Source organism: Haemaphysalis longicornis, unplaced genomic scaffold (genome assembly GCF_048455015.1).
Source record: "Haemaphysalis longicornis isolate Haplotype H1 unplaced genomic scaffold, Haemaphysalis longicornis Haplotype H1 scaffold_6, whole genome shotgun sequence".
Lineage (NCBI taxonomy): Eukaryota > Metazoa > Arthropoda > Arachnida > Ixodida > Ixodidae > Haemaphysalis > Haemaphysalis longicornis.
The window spans coordinates 71,832,514-71,860,081 of record NW_027526407.1 but is presented as its reverse complement, the minus strand read 5'-3'; the positions used below and the strand labels follow the sequence as shown (position 1 = coordinate 71,860,081).

The 27,568-nt window shown below is 47.3% G+C and overlaps 1 protein-coding gene and 1 non-coding gene across 2 annotated transcripts; both read left to right on the top strand.

The window, feature by feature from the left end:
- Window positions 1-11,132: 11,132 nt before the first annotated feature.
- Trnaf-gaa (transfer RNA phenylalanine (anticodon GAA)) lies at window positions 11,133-11,205 on the top strand. The gene has a single exon. It is a non-coding gene; the product is annotated as a tRNA-Phe (tRNA).
- Window positions 11,206-17,021: 5,816 nt separating this feature from the next.
- On the top strand, window positions 17,022-23,586 carry LOC144143076 (uncharacterized). Its single transcript, XM_077674892.1, has 3 exons — window positions 17,022-17,306; window positions 22,569-22,701; window positions 23,257-23,586. Exons 1-3 carry the CDS (start codon window positions 17,022-17,024, stop codon window positions 23,550-23,552), a joined length of 714 nt encoding a protein of 237 aa, XP_077531018.1. The 3' UTR covers window positions 23,553-23,586.
- Window positions 23,587-27,568: the final 3,982 nt, after the last annotated feature.

Genomic DNA, 27,568 nt, shown 5'->3' with positions numbered 1-27,568 from the left:
GTGCCTTGTGTCTATTCAAAGTGGTGTCATGAAAGGTTATGTGCAAAGCAGACTTGCTACTTTGAATGAAGCACCTCTTGAGTTGTAGTTGCCAGTTTTAAAGTTTTGGCGGCTCACAGGTTTAGGTCTTGGAGGTGTGTAGAAACGCACGTGAGTTGATACCAAGACAGCCCAGTGTTATTCTATCACATATTTTGCCATGAAACCTCTGAATGAGGTATTGCTGCAACTGCATCTTTTGATGGCAGCCTTCCAGCATGTTCCAGCACACACTATAAAGAAAGCAGAGTTTATAGTGCGGGCAGAAAAGACTGGATAAATTGGGAGTTAACTCGAGTTTGTTGTGCATTTACCTTGCAGTTGTGAGGTCCTAGTGATGGGCCATTTATTCCAGGAATGACACACAGTCCCAGAGAAGCAAGAACTTTATTGATTTATCTCCAGAAAAGGAGCAACACCAAGTTGATGGTTTGAGGTTTGTTTCTTGGTGAAGGAACCCTACGTTTTTTGTACTCTGAAGTGATGGCGAACGGTGGCGGGATAAGATGGCAAAAACTGTACTTGCAATGATGTACAAAGGGTTATTAACAAAGTCAGCGACAGAACATTGCTGTCTAGTGATCAACCTCTACACAGTTACGCTCTAGATTACAATGTTGCACATGCATTGCACGGAGGCTTGCTGATTGGTTGGAATAACTGCAGCCCAATGCCGCCGATTGGGATAAACCAATGGCGGGGTAAAACACTGTCCCAACCCTCGCAATAAGTTTATTTCCTCTCCCTGATGCAGTGGTCTAAACACGGATAAGGAAGAATGCCACGGGGGCATATTTTCCCTACCCACGGGGGGGTCCAGGCATCATCGTGGCCACAAGTGTCGTTTCCCCTTCTCACGACAGAATCTGGCTTTGAATCGTCCGCTAGACAGTGGGTATACAATGAAACGCTTGTGGGGGATTGAAGCATAACTTGCTGCAATTATTGTGGCACGAGCTCGCAGCCGAACGTCTATGGGAAGGCAACTTATCAACAGCAACCCTTTGTTGCCCCCCCCCCCCCAGATGTGCACTCCTGATACGCAGTAGAGAGGAACCTTTTTATTTATTTTGGTTTAATGCTCCGAAGCTACACTTTGGCTATGCGGTGTGCTATAGTGGGGCTCTCCGCAATAATCCCGACCACCTGGGGGTATTGAACGTGCGCCGAAATATCTACACGGGTGTTTTCGCTTTTTGCCTCCATCTGAAGAGCAATCTTGGTTTGTAATTTAAAGGGGCATTGAGGAAAATTTGTCGCAATTCAGACTTTCTGACCACTTTGCGTACTGCAACTCTACCTAGTGGAAGTCTAAAGCCATAATCTATTTGCGAAGCTCCAAAGATGGAAAAAACATGAGAAGCCCTTTATGGCTACGTTGCAAAATACTCCAGTAGCGTCAAGCTAGTCTCTTATAGAGTTTCCTGCTTTCACAGCCTCCAAAATTTTCATCTGAAGTTATTTTACTGTTCAAATGAACACCGTTGAGGCACAGTCAAGGTAATGCCTGCGATCTATTATTGTGGGTGCGTCATCACAGCTGATGTTGCCAAGTGGATGAAAAGGTTGGAATAGGAGAGATGGTGCTTTGGAAAGCACTTTCTGCACAAAAAGCACGGGCTTGAAGTGGCTGAAATAAGTCCGGACAGAAACTACACGTTCTTGACTTTAACTTGACAAAGTAAGTAGACAAGGTTTGCAGCTCACTTCAACATCCCATTAAATAATGCAGATGTATGGTGGTGCTGAAAGCGAACGCGAAGATCACAGAGCACTGACCATTGGTTAAACATTTGGAGTTTTCTAGTTTCCAAATAGTAGTTTCTATTCAGCCAAAACTACGGGCCAAGCAAGTTTTTATAATTATTCAAATACACAACAATTTTTTTAAAAACGACAGCAACAACAGAATTTTATGTCAGCGGCGATGCTTCAACACTTCCAAATGCAATGCATAAAACTTAACACTTATTTGCTGCAAAGGAAAGTTGAAACTCAAACACAATTAATGTGAAACTATAGTACAAAATACGGCATTACTGTTTGTTGAAGATGAAATTGTTTCGTAACCCACTTACGAGATCGAACAGATGGTTATTACACTAGATAAGCGTATGAAGCCCATTTGACATTGTTACACACAAAAACACTAAAAATCTTAATTTTTGCTTGATTCGCATCATCTTTTCGCGCTCGTTTTTCATGTTTTGCTGATACAGTACACAGCTGCCACCTGTAGTAACAGACTGAAATGACACTGTGTACTCGAAAACAGAGGAATGAAAGAATAAAAACACCACAAATTCAAAATACACTTTAGGTGACTTTCACATGACAGTGTGCAAAATGAAACTGAAAGAATCTTACATTGATTGTGAGGTTTTAACACTCCAACACTACGCAGGGGATGAGGCGCGCTGTAGTGTAGGGTTCGGAATTAATTTTGACCACCTGGGGATCTTTAAAGGAGCCATGAAGACAAAATACAAGTTGGGTTTATTAGAGAGACTGCTTAGTCCCGACAACAATGATACCAATATCATCACAATCTTCGAACAAATAATGGAGATATTGAAGAACACGTGTGAAGCAGTTGCGACCCCCTAGCCAATTTCCCGCAACTTTTCTATGACGTCACGGAACCTTGTTTGTGCGATTGGCGGCCGCCTAACTGACCAGTCGCGAAGACACATGACTGGACCACTGTAATGGGGCATCTAGTTCCATTTCACCGCATCACTTGACTGCTAACGTGCTGTTAACTCACTGAAAATTATGTTTTTAGTGCTGACCCGTACGACGTCACTCTTCTCTATAAGACGTCACTGTGGCGCAAAATTTAAAAGTTTTTCGATACTTCTTGCATTTTTTTCATTAAAAAAAACATCTTTTGTGGCTCTAATGGAGCTGAGAGATACTGAATCCCAGTTCTTTCAAATTAAACGAAGTTGTATTTTCTCTTCATGGCTCCTTTAACAGGCACGAGATCTTGTTCACACGGGCGTTTTCGCTTTTCGCCTCAATTAGAAAAGCGGCCACTGCGGCCGGGAATCTAACCCGCATCGTTTGGGACAGAATCCTACAAGCCACACACATACAGCAGGAACAAACATGACCATTTATAGTCACCAGGGAATTTGATGTAGATACCATGACAGATCGGTCTGTACAACACCTTCGAAATAGCACAATACTAGCTTTGTGCGCTTAACTTATTAGTAAACAAAGAACTGTGCAATGGAACATAGCATACCTCTAAGCTGGACAAGGTGAATTAGCCATACAGACTACCTTGATCTTAGGTATTAGCGTCCCTTTCAGCTTCGGGGCATGAAATTGGCACAGTGTTTCACATAAAGTGAACTACGTAATTCAATGCTGTAGCGTAGAAATAGAAGAAAGCTGTCTTCCTACTATTTTTAACCATAGGTCGGCTGGCTCACTCATGAGTACACTCACACACACCCCCACTCACCACTGATGAGTAAGTGGTGAGTGAGACTCGCCATCGTTTTGGACTGGCGAGTGTGAGCGCGAGTGAGCGCGTGAGGAAAAATATCTTTTTCTGTGTGAGTGTGAGTGAGCGGCGCCCAGTTTTGCCGAGGTATGTTACTAACAGTATGGTAAAACCTTGTCAACGCATACTTATTAGGGAGTCATAACGCAAGAAACTACAGTGTTGGCTACGTGAATGCAGGAGTTCAGTTGAAGCTTTGTCATTAGACTGGACTGCTTTTATTTTCAACTCAGATCAAAGTCACTTTTGCGATTTGTAATGGTTTGACACTTCCCTACTTGATTTTTCCGCAAGTAATATTCACTGGGACTGTCCATGCCTTAGCCATAAACGAGTCACAAAACCTCATCGTTCATACTCTTTGTTTCAGCCAGTGAAAGATTTGTGATTTGCTGCTCCCCTAAAGACTCTCGAGCCAAGTGCTTGAGCACATTCAAAGCACCTCAACTGCGGCCAACTAGACAACTCAGGCTGAATTCTTGGATGCATGCAGTGGAATCTCGTTGATACAATTCAGCATAATACGTTTTTTGGCCTAATACGTTCTTCTTGCTATTGCCGGTCAACGTTCCTTAGAAACAATGGACTCCTGTGCGTTTAATACGATCACATTTTTGCCGAAAATTGAATATTACGATCACGAAAGTGGATCCTGACTGACATTTCTAGGTTATTCTACGTTTATTCTTCAATATACCAGCCTTGTCACAATGTTGACAAAACGCAAGGCACTCCGTTTAAAAGAAATTGGAAGCAAATTCGAAGAGAACCCGAAGAGAAAGAGCGTGGACTTGGCACGCGAGCTCGGTTTGCCAGTGCCTATGCTAAACACTATTGTCAGTTAGCAAGAGTAACTCTAAAAGGAGCTGTAGGTTTTCGGCCCTGGTGCAAAAACATACCTGCCAGGTTCGCCGTGATGGCATTAGGGAGATCTGTCAGGGGAAGGGGGGGGGGATTAGAAGTAACACAATGGAATATTTTACATGCATTTCTACCTTAGTTACAACAGAGCAGGTACTGAACTGTGTCATCAAACTACTAACAACCTACACCACTAATCTTCAACATAGCTGCCGCTGCTCTTTTCGGGAATTCCTATAAATTACTGTCGAGGCTAACAATGTCCGCCTCTGCGACACTTGGCCAAAAGAACGTGACCAAGGCATTATCAGACATGGATTGTCGGAATAGGGCGAGACTTTTTTCCGCTCTGCTGAACTGCCTCTCGCATTCAGCGCTGCTGCGGTACTGACCAGTTCAACTTCTGCGTACGGGCGATTACGCTTTTTAATCTCTCCACTGATAACGATGTCAAGTAGTGTAGGATTACATTGAATTGTCAGGTAGCTCCGGCGCAATGAGGCCATACTTGGAAAAAGATTTAGCAAAACACGGGTAGTTTTCGGAAGGTTTTTGTTTTGCTCGTACAATCATACAAAATCATCAAAATTCAGGAGTCTCCCGGAAAATTCGGGAAACCTGGCAGGTATGCAAAACAGACGCGAGATGCGAAGCATCAGCAAATGGAAGACGCCCTGCTTACGTGGTTCAGGAAATTTGAGCGACAGCAGTGAACGTCGACGGGTCAGTCCTACGCGACAAGGGTAATACCGTGTACTTCTTGGACACTGAAGAAGACCTCTGAGCGTCCGGCGGCTGGATTTACCCGATTTAAGGAATGACATAGATCGTCATACAAAACAGTGTCCGGCGTAGCGAGAAATACTGGCAGCTTCTTTTTTACATTCAGAAAAATTTACTCCTGGACATTGAAAAAAAGAAAAGAAAAGAAAAAAAAAGTACAGCACAAATTGCCCCGGTACTTGAATGTTGCTCAATTCAAGTGAGTTGTGGACGGAGTATGCTTATTTTGTTCCACATTTTAACCTCTCTGGATAATACAATTTTCGCATATGTTTTAATTTCCGCTTCACGTCGAAAACGTATCAACGAGATTTCACTGTAGTGGGTTGCCACTTATATCAATGCACATAGTAAGGAAAAAGGTTCGTAAAGTGATATCGCGACGCAAACGATTACGCATTGAGTTCAAGATGACGTACACCCAAGAGCAGAAGTTTACGGACCATGAAAGCAGCAATTTTGAGTTATTTCTCTGCCGCACGGCGGCCCGAAGTACTACGTGCAGTAGTTTTCATTAGTTGAGCACTTATACGACATCTCGCATGCATTCGACAGTTTGTCGGGCTGCTATAGGAAGAGAAATAGCCTAAAACTGACATTTTCCTGGTCCGTAAACTTTTGATCGTGGCTGTACAAACAGAAACGGTTCTATGTTTGTGTTGAGTGCGACTTCTTCTTTCTTCTAACATTAGCCTGCAGCCCCACACGGCGCGTACGTATTCGCACCAGCACTTGCACAAACTTGCTCGCAGAAACGGGACACGCGTTCTCAGTTTCAGGCACTTTGTCTCTTTGTGACGGGTCAGTGACGTTGCCATGGCAACCAACTGCAGGTGCTCTTTGTGCCGGGTCGGCGACGTTTCCAGGGCAACCAACTGCAGGTGTTGACGGAATGGGGCTGTCGGTGCATGTGACAGGGAGCGAAGCCTTGCGTTCGTATGAACTCCGAAGAAGGCTGGTACCGGGAGGTAGCGACGCCATGCACGGGTGCTCGAGGAGGCTGGTACCTGCGGGCACATCGGATTTGGTCCTTGGGGTTGACTTGGGTGCTTTCGCTGTCACTTCATAGCCCAGCAATTCTGCAAGGATCTGAAAAAAAAAAGAAAGAAAAGATGTTTGTGATCTTTATTGTAGAGAGGCATGGTTGGGAAGAATTGAAATTTGACGTCAAAACCATAGTGTAAGAGAATTACCGTAAAATACCGAGCAAGCAACGCCCAAAACTTGTAGATAATTGGCCTAGAGATAGGGAGGGGGCCGTTATTCGGATCGCGCCCCAAACTGAAGATGGCGGCGAAAAATGGCGGCAACCGTGAGAAAAGCACTGTAGCCTGCATTACTAAAGATGTTAATTTACAACACTTCATCTAGTCAATGCGCAAAACGTACATTCTGACATTCACATTGGCTTCAATTTGAACACTGTGGCATCCAAAAGCCCGAAAAAAAAAAAAAAAAAACGGTTTTGGATTGGCCAAAAGTGGGAGGGGACGCTTGCCGAGTCGTGTATGTACAGAAATGCGAAAGTCTTGGAAAATGCTGGGGGGCGCTTGATCAGCAGTTTACGGTAGGTCTAACGTCTAAAAAACCGGTACCCGCGGCTTGAAGCAAGAGTTTTCAGTTGTTTGGCATGTCCGGCTAAACGTTAAGCTAACCTAAAGTTAGGCCTAACAACACACCCAGTCAGGTGGATTGGACAGTGACGACAGCCACCCACAATTGCAACATGCCCACTGTGGAGGATTGGCCAATGATGATTACAGCTTCCGTGAGAAGACCACGGCCATAAAGGCATAAGGCATTTGTCATAAAGGCAATTGTGAACGAATTTGTGAAGGTGTGGGGTGGCCGATGGCTCAACCTTTAACTCAAGGTGTCTCAAGAATACTCAAAGCTTTTCCCGACATGCCCTGACCACAACTGATCCTAGGGTCCTTCCGCTTTGTTCAGTGGGTAGAAGTTCTGTCACAAACCACGCTGTCAATGATCCCAGCTTGCTTTAAGCATACAATGCACTGAAGCAGACGTTGAAAAGAGCAACATCGCTTGCATTGCTTCGTTAAACGCAATAACTGGTTGTGAGCAGTCCTCACCAAGAAAAAGTGCGAAAGTGAACACAAGGATGTAATAAGTAAGTTCACAGATTTGAAGAGCTACCCGACGAGGCTAGGCAGGAATCCCGCCACCTCACCGGATCGCGTTGTCTTTTGACCTTATGCAAAGAGTGGGTCGGTCAGTGGCCCCCCAAAGATCGAAGGCACAGTGTCCTTCGCGAGTCCGGTTCTTTTTTTGCCGGACATAAGGACATGGCCGTCTATTTCCGCAGACCACGTCTTTAAAATGCAGTACGGCAGAAAGTGCCTTTCACACACACACAATCTGTACGTTGAAGCACGTGGTCTGCATGTGGTAAGGCTCGCCTCCATTCTTCAAGCCTCGTTTCGTCGGGCGGTGAAGTGAAAAGCGAGTACTTCTGGTGGCACGACTTGTACCCACTGTTGCAAAACGGCACAAAACACTTCCCCATTACTCATCCTTGCAACAGAGTCATTAGAGAGTTTTAGCAGTCCGTATGTTCCTTCGTGTATGTAGTTACTGTGTTGGCCGGGACTCATCTGGGCACTTGTGCATTCGTCGCGGTAGGGGGATTAGTTCCGCGGGACGGCCCTCGCCATGCCCGTGCATTCGCCACGGTGAGGTGCGCCTCCTCGCCCTTACGCGCGCGCATGCGCAGTCGGGTCCCCGTAATCACGGTAACTACGTACACGACGGAACAGACGGACTGGTAAAACTGTATTCGCTCAGCAACAGCAACAACGCATCGAATGACAATAGAGGTCGGTGGGAAATACAGAAATCCCATTGTGGGGCGCCAATTTCGCGCGCCATCTGTTGGCGGCGTCGCAAAGCACTTACCTCACTTTTCTGTTTTTCGGCTGGCGACGGTGAACGCTTTCTGTTGTGGGCGAAGATGGAAGGGACTGCGCCGGGCTTCAGCCGCACGAATTTGATAGACAGCCCCAGTCTACGCATTACGGATATGTTCTGATAGTAGTCGCTATCTCGGAAATGGTTAGAGCAAAGCACGGCTGATTTCGAGGGTCGGAAATGTTTTCGTCTCACGGCGGCGGTCCATTGAGCTGCCAGCCTTTTCTGCCGCGGGAAGTGGTGAAATATAACATTGTCGCGGCCGCCGGAGCTGTTGCACCCGAACGCTGAACAGTACGCTGGCATGCAGTAATTGTAAGCGCTACTATTTCGCTTCAGCACAGGAAAGAAACACAACACTTCCAACTTGAGCAAATTGAACATGGAGGAAAGAAAAGGTTAGGAGAGGCCGTGACGTCACATTTGTGAAGCCGAGTCACGCCATGACTTGAGCCCACGGAGCCCAGCACTCTATCCCATCATCCTTTGCTGTCTCCGGTTTGATTTGACTAACATGGCGTCGCCCTGCCCTCCCGCTTCGAAGCGAAAACAGCTTCGTCGCTAATTCCTCGGTGCGATGTGATGTTCTAAGCTGTTGATTTCGCCTTCAATTTGCCCATTCTAAACCTCACCCAAAGTTTCAATCGAAAAACGGCCTTCGTTTTTGAGATAGAAGGACGATTTTTCAGCTCTTAAGCCTGGCAAAGTAGCGTTTGTCGTCGTCATAGCAACAGGCTCGCGGGATGGCGCAACGACGGCAGAGTTTTCAAACTGGCCTAATCTAAAAACGTTTGTCGTAGTGACTGCGCTGGTTTGCAAGCGTAGCCAGGCAGCGAAATGCCAAGCGCCTTAAAAATTTGTCCGTTCTATTTGCCCAAATTTGGCCGCCGCAGTTATAAACAAGTAAGCAACATTGTCCATGGGCTCAGGAAAAATGACGTAACTTCCTCCACACTTTTCGCAATGCATTGGGATGCCAGGGGCCTCTCCTGAGTCATGGAGGAAAGAAAAGCTTAGGAGAGGCCCTGACGTCACACCCAGCGCAGCCGGAAACGCCATTTCTGTAAGTCGAATGGCGGACCATTGGCCCTCCATGCCATTGGCGGACTCTTTTTGCCTCTCTCTCTCGGTGCACCTTCTCCGCCTCCTCCGTCCTGTATCGCCTCTCTTGTCGTCTGCATCTGCCAGCGCCGAGCCGGCGGAAATCAGCTGATAGGCAGGTAGAAGGCCGTTTTGCAGCGCGTGACCGTGAACCTAAACGCGCGGTTACACTGTTACACGTCTTCAGTGTGGCCGCAGCAGGTTTGCGAAGCGGCTCGCTCTAACAATGCCGCAATGCTCGGCGCCAGGCTGCAAGTCGCGATCGGTACCCAAGGAATTGGGCGTCACTTTCCACCGGTTAGTGCATCATTCCGCTGACAAGTATTGCTGTACATTGGTGTGAATTCATCCTTTGTTTGCAATCGCCGCCGTTTATAGGTTACCAAGCGATGGAGAACGCCGCAAACAGTGGGCGAACGCCGTGCGGCTACCGGACTGGAAAGTGCCCAAGTTTGCGTTGCAGTTTCACTGGCAATCCCAGAGATGACTAGTCAATTAAACGGCCGTTCTATATATATATAGGTAAGCAGTACTTCATGCAGATTTCACGCTAAAAAATTGTGGAATGTTTTTACCGTTGTTCGCGTGCCTTCGATAGAATTTTTTGCGAAGGAGGGGGAGGAGGAGCAGGAGGAGGAGGCAAAACGTTTTATTGAGTAAAAAAAAAAAAATGAGAGGGTGGGTGGCGTCAATAAACTTTTTTTCGCCAAGTTTCAACTTGTCTCAGTGTCAATAAATTCAAGGTGATATCAGTTGGAAACGTTCATACACTAACCTCGCAGTATGAAGCGTTGAAAAGCGAAATCCAGAGCGAGACCACAAAAAGATCCAGATTCCAGATCCAGCACTCTTCCAGTCAACAGACGGACACCTACTAAGGTAATAGGACGATGGAATTATATCAACTGGGAATCTACCTTGTAACAGTTGCAAAAGCACTGCCGCGCATTGCCGACCTAGCAAACTATATATATTGCAGCGGCGATAACCAAAAAATTGAGTTGCGAATCGTTCGGTTACAAGTCGCCTACGTACTGCACACCGTGTATCACTTCCCGAAAATCTACCTGACGGGTGTCCGCGCGTACGACGGGACGGCGCGTTCACGATATCTGCACTTCAATAGGCGCGTCGTGATCGCGGCCGGAGCAAAAGCTTGACGCGGTACAAGGTGCACTTGCAAGTAGAAATTAAATGACATATTCACATCGGCGCAGCTGTCGCAACTCGCAGCATCCTTTTCGAGTTCCGCAAGACCACAGCGCAGCAAAGCGAAGCAGCAATCTTCGCAATCGGACGACAAGGCAGGCGCTGCCTTTCCTCCATGACTGGCGGACGGCGGGCGGGCTGTTGCTAGGACGCCGTTGCTAACGCGACTTCCAATGGCCGCCGAAAACACGTGACTTCCTCCACACTTTTGCCAATGCGCGGGGATAGCTGGGGGCCTCTCCTAAGCTTTTTTTTCCTCCATGTCCTGAGTATTCTTTCCTCCATGAAATTGAAGCTATTTTGGATTGAGTTGGATTCGGCTGGATTGCAACAGTGGCTCGGAAGTATTCAAGACACTTATTTATGCCGACTATTATGGTTATACGACTATATTTCTGTTAAAAATTCATACCTTTCGCATGAAGCCAATTGCCGTTGGGGCGCTTAAAAGAATAACGATGTTCGCTCGATGATCTAACTGGCCTACCTTCTCGTGAGATTGTTTGATGCGACCAGCCTTTCCTCCATGCGACCAGCTTACACCGCCAATTTCTTCTTGTGGTGGCAAAGCACAAAGTGAGACAAAGTTTAGAGGACACCATTGCCCGAACAGAAGAAAATTCAGCAAAACCATAAATAGTGGAAATGTAAAGCTTGCGAACTGCGTGATTCGATAAACCGTGCAGTAGCACCTGCCGAAATAGCTCAGTTGGGAGAGCGTTAGACTGAAGATCTAAAGGTCCCTGGTTCGATCCCGGGTTTCGGCACTGCTTTTTTTTTTCTTATTGCAAAAACCATTCGCGGAGATAAGTGCAGAAGGATCGAGGGCACACCAAGCAAAAGGGGAAAGCATTTCTTTATTCCAGAATGGTGTCTTGACTGGTCCCTCCTGCGCTTGTTTTCTCCACGAAGACCAACCCACCCAAAAAACCTCGCCTACAGGAATTCTGTGTGAAGTGCAGAGTCCTGCGATTTGCAAAGCGTTGCAACAATAAATGAGCTTCTGCAAACAACAACAACGAAAAAAGTTATTTGTTAAAAAACATCTCCCCTGATTACGGTCGAAGTTCGTGCTTAGTTCGCATTTGGTGGTCTTTTTTCGAGCAACCGTGTTGCCATAAATTTTTAGCTGTTAAAAACACCTGTTTTCGTCTGGCACAGTTTAAAACTTTTAGAGGGGTCCTTTCCTTGCATAGCAAAAAAAAATATTCCGCCTAGCTCTTCTCCCATATGCAAAAACTGAAAATAAAACCAGAGCGCAGCTGCCGGATGTGTCATTCTTGCTGAAAATGGGCCATAAATTGTTAGCATTGAGTAAAATTTCACGGCTACGTAGGATTCAATGGTTTCTAAATCAAGATTGTTTCAGGACACTCATTTATGGTTGCAGCACTCCGTATCGGGTAATTTGGGCTGTCCTGTACAGCTGAACTGTACGTTTGTCAAGCGACAATTAATCTAGAAACTGAAAGGTTTACCCGCTGACGAAAACAAGCAAACCCCCCCCCCCCCCCCCCCCCCCCACGAAAAATGGATCGAGGCGTGCTAGAGATCTGAGCTAAATATTGTGGTGTATGTCTACAAAAAGCTATTGGGATGTCCAATGTCCAGCGTGCAATGTCCGACTGCGCAAGATGGCAAACAAGCATGCCATGCAAGTTAGCATTGTGACGTGAAGCTTTTTTTTCATTCTGGGCCAGTTCCTTGGAGATTTAGCTATTGGTTGAAAAGTATTTGATGAGCATAAGGGAAGCTAGCTAATTTTTACTATGCTATCAGTGGCAATTTATAGCTGCGCGCCACAAGTTGCTGGCACTAATAAATTTATGGATCCCATAACCGGAGCTACGCAGACCAAAAAGTCTCGTGCACTTGGTCACATAAGAACTAACTTTTGGCTTTCTCACTTGCAAATGAACGGCACATTAGAAACTCTCTCCTAGAATAAACGAACTTCGCGACCATTGGTTCCCGCCTCGATTAGCCCTTGCCATGGAGGAAGAAAAAGTTAGGAGACGGCGCCACCGGAGAAACGTGCATAAAAAGTAAAATCTAAGTCGGCCCAGGCGTCACTGCACCACGTGACCCCACCGCGCTGCCGCCGCGAGCTCTTCAATTTCGTCTGCTCCAAACTACTCTGCTGCCCGTAGTCGCGAAACCTGGTATATGTTGGTTTTTTCCCACGGCTTTTGTCTTTAGCACATACGCGGCACTCCTGCCCGCTGGCGGGCATTAGATCACCGAGCAAACAAATGCAGGAAGGACGGGGAAAAGGTATCGCCAACCAAACACGAGAGATGCGCCGGAGTCGGAGACCGCCGCCGCCGCCGGCCCACCCGACCATGGAGGTCACGTGCTGGGCCGACTTCGGCGGCTTGAGAAAGAGAAACGGCGGAGGGAGCGGCTTCAACGGAGCTGGGCTTGCGAAGGCTAGCTGCGTGACGTCATGCCGCCTCCTAACTTTTTCTTCCTCCATGGCCCTCGCGTTCCTGTAACACCTGCGCGGCGAGTGCAACGGCAAGTTCAAAAGAAAAATAAAAACAAAAGGAAGAAAGAGCGCGCCGACGGGCCGTTGATTGCATATGCGTAGTTCAAGCCACTTCGAGAGCTGGAGAGAGAATACTTGGTCTAGTTTATTAACACGAAAGTGTTTTAATCTCGGATGCACGAAGATTTCGCTGACATCATATCCGTCACGAAAGTGACGCCAGTACAACGAAACAAGCGGCCTGTAAAGGGTGCACCCCTGCACACAGGATCTTCTTGCGGGGAAGCAACCTTTAGTACTAAAGAGTACTAAGGAGTAAGAGATTACGAGTTAATGCAGTTCCTTATAGCAAGCTATAAAGACAACAGAGTGCACCTTACATGGCAAGTACAGAAATGCGCCCAGCAGGTCAATACCCTTCGGGGACTGAAACAGGGATGCCCTTTGAGTCCAATACTGTTTATGCTTTACATGGCAGGGTTAGAAAAGAAACTCGAAGAAAGTCAAGCAGAATTCAGCCTAACCCACATGCTGCCAGGCGAAGTGGTACAACAGCGTATTCCGGGAATGTTACACGCATACGACATTGTTTGATATGCAACGGACCGATATGCAACGGACCAGACCGATATGCAACGGCTAATAAATATTAGCGGCCAGGAAGCCACCGACCTCGGGTTAAATTTTAGCGCAGGAAAATCGGTAATAATGGTTTTCGATGACGCTATCTACCTATCTAGTGTCTATCCAACAAGGCGAATTACCCAGAGTGAAGGACTATAACTGCTTGCGAGTGGGGATAAGCAAAGGGGATAACTACTTAAGAACTCACGAGGAACAACTTAAGGGTAAGGGAAAGCGAAACGCAGCTATAATGAAGCATACAGCTCTGTGGGGGCGTAACAAATATGAAGTACTGAGAGTAATGCGGAAAGGAATAATGGTTCCGAATCTCACATTCGAGAATGCTGTCCTCTGCTTAAAATCAGACGTTCTATCAGGCCTTGAAGGGAACCAGAGAACGGTAGGCCGTTTGGCCTTAGGCGCGCATGGAAAAACAACTAACGAAGCAGTAGAGGGAGATATGGGCGGGACGTCGTTTGAAGTTCGAGAAGCACAGAGTAAAATATGTTTTCAGATAAGGTTGAGAGCAATGAATCAACGAAGGTGGTCAGCTAAGGTTTTTAGGTACCTATACTTGAAAAGCGTGGACACGCAGTGGTTAAGGAAGGCTAGAAGGCTAATGATGAAATATGGAAAGAACAGTGGGGAATCCAAAACAGCCAAGGTAACCAAAAAAGAGGCAAGGCAGATTGAAACGAATAAATGGAAAGAAAAAATGGAAGCTAAAACGTCGTTAGAGATGTACAGGGCTGAGAAATTGAACATCAGAAAGGAAAATTTCTACGATAATTCCTAGGGCAGTGCTTTGCTTTTTGAGGCTAGAGCAGGTTGCTTGCGAACTAAGAGCTTTGTGGTGAAGTATTCACAAAATGATGGGATACGCGTGGTCTGCGGAAAAGAAACAGAAACTATGCGGCACATAGTGTTAGAATGTAAGGGTATACATGAGGGAAATATTGGACTTCCAGAATCTCTTTAAGGGTAGCACAGAGGAAGTTAACTTCAAGGCTGTCGAGGCGACGAAAAGAATATTAGAATGCTGCGGGACGAAAAGCAGAGAGGGGAATATTGCCTAGGACAGTTACCACCTGTAGCAGAAAAAAAAGTGTTTTGTGCCTAATGAGCTTTTTGTGCCTGCCCTAAGCAACGCTAGTATTAAACCAAGAATATAAAATATAGGTATATTAGTCCTTTTTGGTATGATGACATGTCATCACCCCGCTACAGTGGAAACCAATAGCAATCATAATCATCAGTACGTTACACTTTTCGTTTTCGGGTTTTATATTTTAACACGAAAATGTTTTATGCCGCGATACTACAAGATTTTACTGAAGCATTATCCGTCACGGAAATGACGCCAGTGCACCTTTGCCGAAGCGACCCGCCAGCAGGACGTCGCCCGCCAAGCACACCCACAAGATAGGCGCCGACCCGTGAGTCATGCTAAGCTGCAGATTTCGCTGCACATTTCACTTTCGTGTTTTACTGATTCCTATGACAGATAAATCAACCGCAGTTTTTTTCCTGTTCACAACGGTCTTGAGCAGTTCTCGCGCAGTCCAAACGTGCCCTCGCAACATAAATTCAAGTGCCAAAAGAAAGAAACCCCCGGGGCTTTTTTACGCACTGCTCTGCGGGCGAAGCGTTCAAGTACTTCTCTACTGCCAATCTGTATCTGCGTCTCTTCCTTCGCTTTCGGTTCTTCGACTTTTTGCGCGAAAGGACACTAGCCGCAGCTTCCCCAGAATCAGAGTTCTGCGCGTTCTGCTCACGTGCCGTCACGATCTTGTGTCACGCCGCACGCACTATTCCAGCTTTTGTTTCACACAGCAACTCCTGGTGTGCAGGGCTGAGACAGCAAGGTCGTCCCATGGTCCCCTGGACTGAGGAGCCACTCCCACATCACCAGGCTCACAATAAAGTTTTTCCTCCTCCTCCTCCTCCTCCTCCTCCTCCTCCTCCTCCTCCTCCTCCTCCCTGTCATCGATAAGCTAATTGCAGGGTGGTGGTAAATTAATCGTGTTCTGCTATGGGGGCCAAGGAGGCGTAAATCCCACAGAAACTCGAGTGGTTTTTAGTTACTCTTTAGATCGGCGGCGATTTTTTCTGCCGGACAGCAACAACAACGGCGTTTTTCTTGTTTTTTGCAATATTGGGCGCTTAAAGCGTTCGCCATAAAATCTACCATCCCTTCCCGAAGAAGTGAGAGAAGCGCGAAAGCGATGATTTTTCGCGCACTAAGTAAACGCATCTATGAACGATCTAAATGTATACCGCAACGTGATCTATGAGATAAAGGTATACTTCCGCACTACTTTTCTTTTTCGCTTTTCAATTGACCCGTCTAACGCAATAAAAGCCCGCTTTCACGCATGCACAGCCGTCTTAGCGGGAAATTGTCATGTAATTTGTTTCGGGATACTTTTGATCACACAAGAGTTGGGGCCGTTTTTCTTAACCCCTTCGTAGATGGTCATGCTTCACTGCAGACCAGGCAATGTGGGAAAGCCAACTTAGAAAGACCAAGCCAACACTGACACCTTGAAAGTCGGCTTCTCTTCTAAACACAAATGCATTGCCGGGAAGACAATTTTCCAGGAGGAATTTCAGCTGTCTTATATCAAACTATGAAGGCCCTAGGACGTTGTTTAATTTTTTATGAGAGCTTTTCGCTCGGCCAACCAGTCTCTAGGGAAATGTATTAGTTTTTTGACACGGCGTCATCGGTCCAACTAAGCAAGCGTTCACTTCAAAATACGGTGGAGGAGGAGGAAGAATAGATTTTATAGAAGCCAGAAGCTCTGGAGCAGTTCCGAGCAGCCCAAAATGACAAGAGGCCTATTGCAGGAAAGCAAAATAAACGCCCCACCACGTCCCTTCTGCACGTGTTTGAAAGTAGTATTAACGCCATGGTCGCGTTTACATGGCTGCGACAGAAGCGCAACGCAAAGAAATAGCGCAGCGTCGAAACGCTGTGATTTTGCTGCGACCACAAAACCCTGTGCTGCGACTTCCAAACGCAGCGAAAACTGGCAAAGTTGCGCTTACGTCGCATCCATTTAAAATTTCCCGTGTCATACGTTACACCCGGGGTTAAAAAAACAAGATAACAAAGAGGAATTCTTTTTGCAACGCTGAACTCTAAGGGTTAATTGGTGATTATGCTGTTTTGAGGAAAAATAAAAATACGAAATTGCGGCATGGCGGCTAGCGGCCAATGCATACAGAGCGCGCATTTCCGACGTTTCCCGCTATTTTGATCCTTTTGCGGTAGCCATCTCACCAGAGAGGGCCGTCCGCTACTTCGTGCGTAGCTTCTCGGCAGTTCGGTGAGTGTGCTGTCTTCAGGCTTCTCAAAGGAGTTATATATGAGAAGGTGTCGCGTTAAACAGCTCGTGTGAGTGTTTTAGACGGTTCGACTGTTCAAATTAACCAACCAAGTCCGCGCCCGTGCACGAGTGGAGAAGCATGCCTTCCGGCTACCAGCACTACATCCTCAGGGGTTTCTCGGAGGAGCTGGACTTGAGACCCCTTCACCTCGTCGATGCACTTCCGCCGGCCAGGATTTGCAGCGCTTGCGGACACGTTTCCAAGCGCACAGGCGCCCTGCTCTGCGGACACTTTCTGTGCGGCCTTTGCTACCAGCAGTGCGGACCGGACGGCGGGCGCACGTGTCCGTTCGACGGCGAAGCGTGTCCAGAGGAGAGCGTCCAGTGGAGGGTGTTCCCTGACGAGGAGCTGCTGGAAAAACAGGTAAGACGGAACAATTTTTGTCGTTTCGAGTAAGTTACGTCTGGCGTTTGATCGTCTTACTTTATGTAAGTTTCAACGCCTTGCGCGCCTTAAGCATTGCTGCTAGAAGAATTTCGTGCCTTTTTCGTCCCAAGGTAAGCAATATTAGGTCACGATTGGAAAGGACCCCGCAATACTTTTTTCAAAGTTATTGCCAAATCTTAAATGCTTTCAGAACGTAGTCAACGTACAGATTCAGTACACAGAACAGCAGTTCACGATTCAGTACATAGAACAGCAGTTCACGAAGTATCCTAAGCCAAGAATTATTGCACTATGCCCATAAGGTAACTTAGAAATTTGCTCAAAAGAAAATGCGCGCATGTGGCCTCGTAGGGAATTAACATAGTCTCTGGGTAAGGGGGGGGGGGGGGGGGGGATTTCACAACGCCTACGAGGCGCCTGCCAAGATTTTATCTATCCCGGTCTGGGCGCTCTTCGAGCTTTTGAATTACGTCATTCAATCGTACATGGGGGTTATATACAGAAAGAGGTCCCAAAGTCAGAGACTCCAGGGGGACCTCCCGTGCAGAATAACCTAGGATGTACTGAATAATTGCAGCAAATGATGACGGAGGAGGATAATATGTACACGAATGATGTAAAGCACAGTCAGTGGGTGTAGAAAGTACGGTTACGAGTAATTATACTGAATTAGGTTAGAAAAATGCTGAACAAAAGAGCTTCGGAAACAATGTTGGTTATGACTGAGGTAGGGAGAAGGTAGCGCTTTGCTTTTTATGATTTCGTGTAATACGTTGGAAGATTTAATTGCGGGTGGTATATAATTCCACAATGATATTGCCGAAAAGTGTACTGTCTGTTTGCCGTAGTTAGTTTTTACTTTCGGCAAAATGAAATCGTTCTTAGAAGCAAACGTCTGTGGCGTTAGTATTAACAACAGTAGTTCCCCCCCCCCCCCTTAAAAAAAAAGCACTGAAATTAATTGTTAAGCGAATTAAAAAAATACATAGGCTACAACCGAAAAGGATGGAAAGTGACAGTAGCTTATTTGTATGAAGCAACGAATGAGCATTCGCGGTATACAAACCAGATGATATTATTCGAATAGCTTAATTTTATATTTGTAATGGTTCAAGGTGAGTCATGTATGTGTGTTGCCCCAGTATGATATGGGCTGTTATATGTAAATGAGTGAATGAAAACTATAGTGATATAAGCGTTGAATGACTGAAGCAAGGTGATGCGTTAATTTTACCGTGTTCGCACCATAGAGTTTCATACTAATATATACTAGAGGGAAATCTGGCGCTGCATTCGCGGGCCGCCGTGGGCGGCGCCATTGCAGCTAGGGTGCCTGGATGTTCCTCCTCGCCCGCCCCTGGAGGAGGAACATCCAGGCACCCTAATTTCAGCTATAGTGCCTAGAATATACTATATATTCTAGGCACTATATTGCAGCTAGCGACGTTCCTCGCCTCCTTGGCTTGGTTAGCCACATGGCTTCTTTTTCGTCTTCAAGCCAAAAGGGGTAACATTATTTTTTTGTTCATCTTCCATGAAGCTTCTAAATAATCCCTGACAAATAAATCTTTCTGGAGCTTTAATGTTATAATAACAGAACATATTTGATTGATTTTCTGCAGTAATATTGTTGCATTTTTGCAGCCAAAGCCAACTTTTCAGCCTGTTCGTGAGCCACGCCAAGGACAAGTGGAACGTGCCTGCTCGGTATACATGACGGCACGCTCGCTGAAGCGCGGCTCCCCTAGACAGTGGCTCCAGATTTCCCTATAGTATATATTAGTATGAAACTCTATGGTTCGCACTGCTCGCACGCCATCTGTGGGGCAATGCACATTTTTTTGTTTTGTTTTGCTTTGAAGAGCACGAGCGCAAGCCTGAGCTGCATGTATTTTTGCTTTTATCTCGCCCCATGTCTCGCCCTTTACTATTTTTAACCCGTATTGTTTTAAAATTGCTGCCGTCAATCTAAAATGTATTCCTAATACACGCTGACGCGTAAATCGGCTCTCGCCGACTGCAGTATCTTTGTCAATGAGGTCTTTTCCAATCTAATCCAAACCAATCCATTCCAATCCACGCTGTTTGTGGGGAAGGAAAAGAAAGTGCACGGGGGATGTTTTCGAGTAGGCAGAGAGCTCACCTGCATACAACACGTGGGGAGGAAGGGAAGTAGAGGAGGAGGGGAAGGATAAAGTAGAGTGTTAGAGAGATAGAGAAATATATAGGGAGGGGAAGGAATAAGAGAGGGCTGTCAGTCCGGGTATATCAGTCAGTAAGTAGCGCAGCAGTCCGGGCTACAGCCGCTGCGTGAGGCCGGTCGTCTCCAGGTAATGGAGCAGATGGACGAAGACTTCCCTTTGATTGAAATGGTTTACTGGTCACTGACCAAAGTCAAAATATACAAATGACGTTTCGGGAGCACCACAGCGTATTTTTGACTTTGGTCAGTGGCCAGCAAACCATTTCAAGCATGTTTCCTGACCAGACGGTAAGCCGTCAAACCCTCGACGACTTACTTCCCTTTGGGTTGCGACAGGCCCCCTCGGGAACCGAAGGTAGGCCTTGACGCTGAAGCGCTCGGTGGAGCTCTGCTTCTCGGCGCCGCGCGGTGGGTTATCTCGGTTGTGCCTGATTTTTTTTCGTGCGCCGATTAATGTGGACATGCATCACCAGGCCGTAGGAGCAGCTTCAGTACTTTGAATTGATACTGTCCTGCCGTATACAGTCCGTGATCGAACACTCTTCACTTTGGCGCAGCGGTTGAATCGAGTGACACACAGACAGATCAAGTTTTTTGGTTTTGAGAAATATCTACTCTGTGGCACAAGAAGGCTGTGACAGATTGCAAACAAGTCAAATCAAATTTCGGATCTCGTCTCGGGCTTGCATTGCTGTACTGGCCGCAGTGATTCAGCAGGGCTGGGGTGAGTGTGACGTACGGGTACTGACAGAGAATTATGAACCCGAGATAACTTCGGAGATTTATGTGTGAACACCCATACATCATCTGCAAAATATCAGCGGCAAATACAGCCTAGAACATATTTAAAATCAATTTTAAAGAGCGCGAAAAGCTACCGAGCAGCCAGCGGAAGACCTCGCGCAATCGGCATTACCTGGATGTTGAGTAAATAAACAACATCGAAACACGTCACGAGTTTGTGCTGGCCGCTTCAGCACTGCCGGCGTTTCTGCCGGCTCGCCGCTCCGATCGGAGGTCGGTGCTTTTGCTCTCGAGCAACACACAATCCGGTCGTCGGTGGTGGAGGCGCCGGGATTTCGTTGGCTCATCGGGCAGCTGGCCACGACCTAAGTTCTACAGCGAGTCCAGGCACTCTCTTTTTATTGATTTTTATTACACTGGACGCGAAAACGTGCCGGGGACACGAAAAGCGCCCTGAGCGAGCCGCACGGTCGCTGCGCAGGCGGCAGCCACGGTCGCGAAGTGGCGCAAGCCGGCGCAGGTAGCTCGAATGATAGCTTGTTACCGCTGCACGAAATGGGACTCGAGTCCCAAACCACACAGTGCATACGAGAAATGAGTTAGTGATGCGATGGCGGACGGCATTTAAAATCGCCATCTGCACCGCTTACGAGAGCGGCAATCGAATATCCGCCGCAGTGCCTAGCCTAACGCATCTGTAGGCGGACCTGTAGGCAGACCGGCCGGCTGCTCCCAGCGCGTCTCCCCACCCACTGTCTCCAGCGTCGCGCGTCGTTCTCTTGCCGCGGCAGCAATTTGCGCTCGCAGCGCCTGCGTCACCTCCACGTTCGCTGTTTAATTAAGCGGCTGTCGAGGTCAGTACGTAGGGGCATTCGCAGAAACTGCCGGCGACGCGGAATCGAGAGTGCTACGGCAGCTCTGCTCTGTGATATCCGTCCGATGGTCACGTGGTCAGCTTTGTTTACACAAAATCCCCCGTTTCCCGGCACCCGCTGAAACCGAAACTGCGACTGGCCGCATTAAAAACGTCTCCAATTAAACAACCGTCGCTTTCCACACGTGATAGTGAGGTCATTAGCTACTTATCGCAACAAACAAACAAAAAGCAAGATGCAAAATGTTTGTGTCAGTGCTCTTAAAGGGGCCTCTAAGACAACGTACATACGTGTTTACTTGAACGATCGAGATTTATTAACTCACTGAACTCCGTTCCGGCAGCGAAGGTCGCCGTTTGCACACAAAAAATGCATTCGAATATTGACAAGGTTGGAAATTTCGCGCTAATTAATTAAAAAAAATTAAAAAGAGGTATAAAATATTTTAAATTAAAAAACCAGGCTAGCATTCAAGCGCTATAATTACTTGCTATCAAATCAAACCAGCGTTAGCACTACAATCACACAATGTTCCTTGGCGGTAGATTGCGGTCGTCGGCGGCCGATAGCACAAATTCCCGTGAAACCAAGTGCAGCCGAAGAAAGTGGCTGGGGAGTTGTAATCTAGTCTAATCGTATGAAGTTCGCGTTAAGGTTAGCGTAATCGTTGCCATGACGCCGCTATTTTGCGAACAAGCTTACATTCGTGTTCATGGTGCCTTTAAGCTTGTAAGCATGACGTAGGCAGCACGTAAGCATGTGCTAGATCTTTCGCTTTAGGACATCGGACATTGTAGCTTATACTCGTTTTGTAGCGTGAGCTACACTGACCGAGGTTGAGCAGTTTCGCGTGGCTCCTGGAGAGCCGTGCTGCGCATGTGCGAGGAGCAGTGATGTCACACGGCGCACAGAACAGAAGGCCCGGCGTCTGCAGTGCCTTTCCTTTTCCTCCCCTCAAACCCCCCCCCCCCCCTTCCCCGGCGTTTTTCGCTTTAGGACATTGGACATGGTACCTTATAGTCTTTTTTATTTGTCTGCTCAGTGCAGGGCCGAGCCGTTTTTGGGCAGACCAAAACTGCCCCCGCCATAGAAATTCTATGGAAAAAAAAACAAAAAAACAGAGCTGCTTGGAGCTGCTGAAAACTTCTCTGAGCCGGCAAATAAGAAAGACCTGTAGTCTGTTACGTTGAGGTGGTAATCATTGGCTTGCATCAGCCATGTTTAGATCCAGGGCCATTGGCCAATTCAATCCCTCGAACCTCTCCTTATACGTGAGTGTGGCATCTAAATTATTCCACCTTAAATTTTTAGTGTGCCGCACACATCTATAGTTCCTAATTTAAACTTTCCAGTGCGGGTTTTCAGAAACTATTCATCTGTACCTCCACCCGCTGCCTTGCTTTTTTTTTGTTTCAGGTGAACTGCTGGAACAAAGCTAACGGCTGCAGTGTCACCACCACCGCTTCTGAGCTTCCCAGACACTTCTACCGGGAATGTGAACATCACTCGACGTTTTGTCCCAAGTGTTCTACCAAAGTTCTCTGCAAAAGTCTGTGCTCGCATATAAGATCGTGCGCGGGCAGTCAGCGACCCACCTCGTCAGAAACGGCCTCTTGGCCGAGCGGTGACCAAAAATTTACAGGGCCAACATTGGCGGTGTTGTCCACTGCAACGTTGCAGATGCAGCAGCAGCTGGGTGAACTGAAGGCGGGGCTTAAGCGAATCTCCTTGGATGAACTTTCTCGTGACGTGAACAACTTGGGGGAAATGTTGAAGCAGGACTTGCAGAAAATGGCAAGCGATAGTCGGGATAATTTCTCCCGCCACGCAGCTGACATTGACTTAGTGAAGGACAAAGTTGCGGAAACGGGCAGACAAGTGGTCAAAAAGATCGAGGTGGTTCTGCGCCACACTATGAAACAACTTTCTCACGAGTGGACACTGAAAGGGTATGCTTCTCTGAAAAATGAAGCCACGAAGAAGGGCTCATCTGTTAGCAACAGCAATCCTGTTTATCTCTGCGGCTACTTGCTGTTACTTGGTGTTGATATCAAAAAAGCTGAGTGCAGTGCCTCGCTGTCACTTGGTATTGGCATAAGAAAAGCTGACTACAGCGCCTCGCTCGCACTGCATATGCATATTCGTTTGGGTAAAGGCGAGGTCGATGAGTACCTCCAGTGGCCATTCCAGAAAAAGGTGGTGCTTTCTGTGGTGCACCCGAAGACAGGGGAAAAGCATGAGCAGCACATTTTTCCGAGTTTTTTGGAATGTTACTCAATGCCCACGACAGCGTGGAATCAAATTTGTTATTCAAACAGGGACATTCTATTGAGCAATCTGGAGTGTTGGGGCTACGTCAAGGATGACCAACTGCAGCTACGTGTTGCACTTGTTGGGTGACATGCGTTTGTGCATAACATCAGCACGCAGTCATTGCCCACCAATGCTCATCTCTCGCTATTATTAATGTGTAGAGTTACAAAAGCGTAATCTTCTCTGAGGCTGACCAAGGAAAGGCAGCCATAATTGTGATGAAGCATCAGGAAAAGCAACCTGTGCAACTCTGTGTCGACATCACGAGCGCGCGGTTTGCAATTGGACCTGTTGTCTCAAAAAGTGCCTTCCTGTTTTCTGAATACAATAAATGCTTCAATCAAAAATAAGCGAATTGTGTCTTCGTTAACCTCTGCCCACGTAAATTTTAACTCGGCTCCAGCTGAAGCGTTGAATAAGAGTGCACTCTACCACGGACACTTTCTAGCATTGAACACATTCAAATATAGCCTAATCATTTGAAGTACCGACATGTCATAGGTTGAGGAAAAGGTTGGGATGGGATTATTTTGAAATAACTAGAAAACCACGAACAGTTTCAAACAGTCGTGCCACAAACAGCGACACTTCTACCAATGTGTATAAGTATTGTCTAAGACCTATTATTTGAAAGTACGAAGATTAATGGGGAAACAAGCACCAACGTGCGCAAAATATGTCCCTGTAGTAATTCGTCATCATTTATTTTTGCATTACTTGAATGCCCACTCTTGTAACTGCATTCCGGCAACAATATTGCTTCCGGTGGTAGACTCAATAGGTGACATGCGCTAAAAGAAAACTGGCAACTTTCTTGTGTTCCATCTTCCTACATCGTAATGGTATAGATGAAGGCTCTGTCACAACGTGAAACAAAAAAAACAAAAATTGGGGAAGGTTTCCTCATGCGAAGCATCGTACAGTGCACGAACTCTAACGATAACGTCTGAAGCCTGTTATGTTGTACAGTACACGAACTTTAACGATAACGTCTGCAGCCTGTTATGTTCCGGTCCAAATGAATAGCACGGGGCTCCCTGGTTATACATGAAGATATTTAACATGAGATGGAGTGCCTGGAACGTCATACCTTCCACGAGACGCCTGTCAGCCCCCGGCAGACCCGGGCTGCATGCCCCTCAAGTAGCACAGCTTCATGGAGGAAAAACATGTGATGAAGGTAACGCCGCTGAGCAGTGCCCCATCGTAGCACGGGAAAAGAACTAAGGTGTTTTTAATGTAACGGTGCTAAGACATTGCTTATTCCACCTTCAGGATGAGACGTAGCACGTATCTCAAAGCCTAAGGGTCTTGAAATTCGAAATCTAGTCAATATTCCTCGTAAAATCCAACACAAGCGATGTCGCTGGCATTTCAGGAGGGGCTTTGTAGCTCAGAAGTGAAATAACTGAATTTTTATGAATGCTGCAGCGGGCCAAGCCTTCAGAGGGGGCAACCGGAAGCCATTTTGGGTCACCATTGATGCGTCGGCGCGCGTCATTTGTGAGCAGTGAAAATGTTTACATGCTCTCCTTCTGACCGATTTTTGTTAGGCTCCCCACCAGTATGTCACGCCGAAGTACATTACGAAAAGGACACGGGTTCAAGTACTGTAGAATGCACTTTTAAGGAACGCCTGGGTGACACTTTAGGGATCCCATTGTGGCATCAGTTGGCGTCTGCGCTTCGCACGACGAAGAGTCGCTTCATCCTTGATGGCGCCACTGCGGAACTACGCACCCGTGCCGTGTTAACCGCAATCTGGAACACGGTAACTATCAGCTTTAATCCGCATCAAAAAGCTGTTGGTACGATTTTAAGTACGGTACCCTTCACCAGTGGTTTTGATGCCTGAAGTGAAGGATTTGCGGGAGATATGTGGGGCACAATCCCGTGTAAGACTCTTTGTTAGCCACAACAGGTATAATCATAATCACCAGCCTATCTACGCCCACTGCAGGACAAAGGCCTCTCCCATTAATCTCGAATTATCCCGGTCCTGTGCTACCTGCGACAAATTTATCCCCGCAAACTTCTTGACCTCATCCGCCAATCTAACTCTGCCGCCCCCTGCCACTCTTGCCTTCTCTAGGGATCCACTCGGTTACCCTTAATGACCAGCGGTTATCTTGCCTTCGCATTACATGCCCTGCCCACGTCTATTTCTTCTTTCTAATTTCTACTATGTCCTTAACGCGTTCACTGATCCACTCCGCTTTCTTCTTGTCACTTAAGGAGCAGAAGAAGAGGCAGCTAGCAGTCATGCTTCCATGGGTTCTACAGTTTTAAGTGCGAATGATCTTTATAAGCGACCCTGAATTCCGGCGACCGCCGTCCGTCCACATAGCAACAGCTGGGGGTGCGCGCGCTCCTCGTCTTCCTTGGCAACGGGGGGAGATGGGCGCGCGCTGCCTGGCCGCTGACATGAAACATACCCACGTGGGGGATTGGCCAGGAATCGGGCGTGAGAAGGGCTAATGCACCCGCTTAAAGGAGTACTGACACGAAATTTCAAAGCTGAGATCCGCTCTAGCAATCAAGTACAACGACAACACAAATAGGTGTCTGTGAACAAATGCATCTTTCTTTCTTTGTAGTTGTGTGTGTGTGTGTGTGATCTCTCTTTCGCGAACATTACCGAACCGCGCAAATTCAACTCGTGCATTCGCACTTTCAAATTCTTCCCTTCGGGGAAATGCGGGGAATTTTTTTTGTAGCCTGAGCTACACTGGCCGTGGTTGAGCAGTTTCGCGTGGCTCCTGGACAGCCGTGCTGCGCATGCGCGAGGAGAAGTGACGTCTCACGGCGCACAGCTGGGGCGCTGGAGCTGCCGCCGCCGCGACTGGGTTAGATTGGATTAAATTAGATTGGAATGGATTGGAAATCGTCTTACAAGCAATAAGCATGATAACCAGCTAATCCTAGACAACCAGGAAACCTAAGAAGAAACAGCTGAACCTTAGCTCACGCTACGTATATCCTGACATAGCCGAGCTAACCCACTGCTAATTTTTTTACTCACCTATTGTAATTTCATCGTCCATCTGAACCAGTGTTAGTTATCACTGCGTATCAAGTTGTATCAAGGGCATATCAAGGGCTGTTCTTGATGGTCGCGTCATGGACATGTCAGGCCTAACCCTCCACCCCAGAGAGCTGGGCGCGGCGCCTGTGCCTGTTATTTAAGGGACATCGAGCGTCGGAGACGGCACTGTGCCTGTCTGAGTAGCTGACTCCAGTCTTCCTCTGGATACCGACATGGACCGAAAAGTAATGTGAGATGGCCACGCAGGGTCCAACGCAGGAAATAGCCATGGCTTCATCGAGGTCGTGTCTAAAGCGCAATGCCGACGCCAACGTGGCTTAGCTACAAAAGGAAGTGCGCAGCCAGCCCTACCTCAAGCAAACGCCACTACAGCCTCTACGTCAAGACGTATTTAAGCCATCCATTCGCCCTCACCCGCTACCCCGTGACGACTGCAAGCTTGTCTTACGACCTCAAGGGGGCGTTCGTCTCGGGGATGTTCAATACGCAGAAATTTCCCTCGCCTTACTCAATGCCATCTGGAATACTTGGGGACAGGGAACCTGAAGCCACGTATCGACGCAACCCAGAATACGGCTACAGTAAGCACACCTTCTGAGGAGGCTGCTCGTGCTCTTAGCCCAGTTAAAAAATCACGATCGGAGCTGCCATCCACCAAGTTTCGCTCTACGGGTCAGCACCAGACGACTCAATCAAGGGCATTGTCCGTGGAGTACCCCTTCGTTTCACAGAGCTGGAAATCCTGAACAACCTTGACCAAACCCATGAGGAGATCTACGCAGTGCGCAAATTGGGCCGAACTACGACGGTCATCCTTAGTTTCGCGGGACCAAAGTTACCTTATCATGTGCGACTCTATGGGGCCGAATACCCTTGTTCCATATACAAAAAGAGAATTCCCGTGTGTTCTACATGTCGTGCGATTGGTCACCGTTCCACAGCCTTCCCTCAACCGACAGCTAAAGTTTGCCATCAGTGCGGTCTTCGGGACCCTGTTCCAGATCACCCGTGCTCTTCCACCTGTGGCCTCTTTGGTGGCCCTTATCTCTCTGACTCC

Bases quoted from the DNA above. Each gene is read 5' to 3' on its own strand.
- LOC144143076 (XM_077674892.1), top strand. From the start codon at position 17,022: ATGCCTTCCGGCTACCAGCACTACATCCTCAGGGGTTTCTCGGAGGAG. The intron at 17,307-22,568 runs GTAAGACGGAAC...TTTTTGTTTCAG, and splicing joins AGGAGCTGCTGGAAAAACAG to GTGAACTGCTGGAACAAAGC. The intron at 22,702-23,256 runs GTCTGTGCTCGC...GCATAAGAAAAG, and splicing joins TACCAAAGTTCTCTGCAAAA to CTGACTACAGCGCCTCGCTC.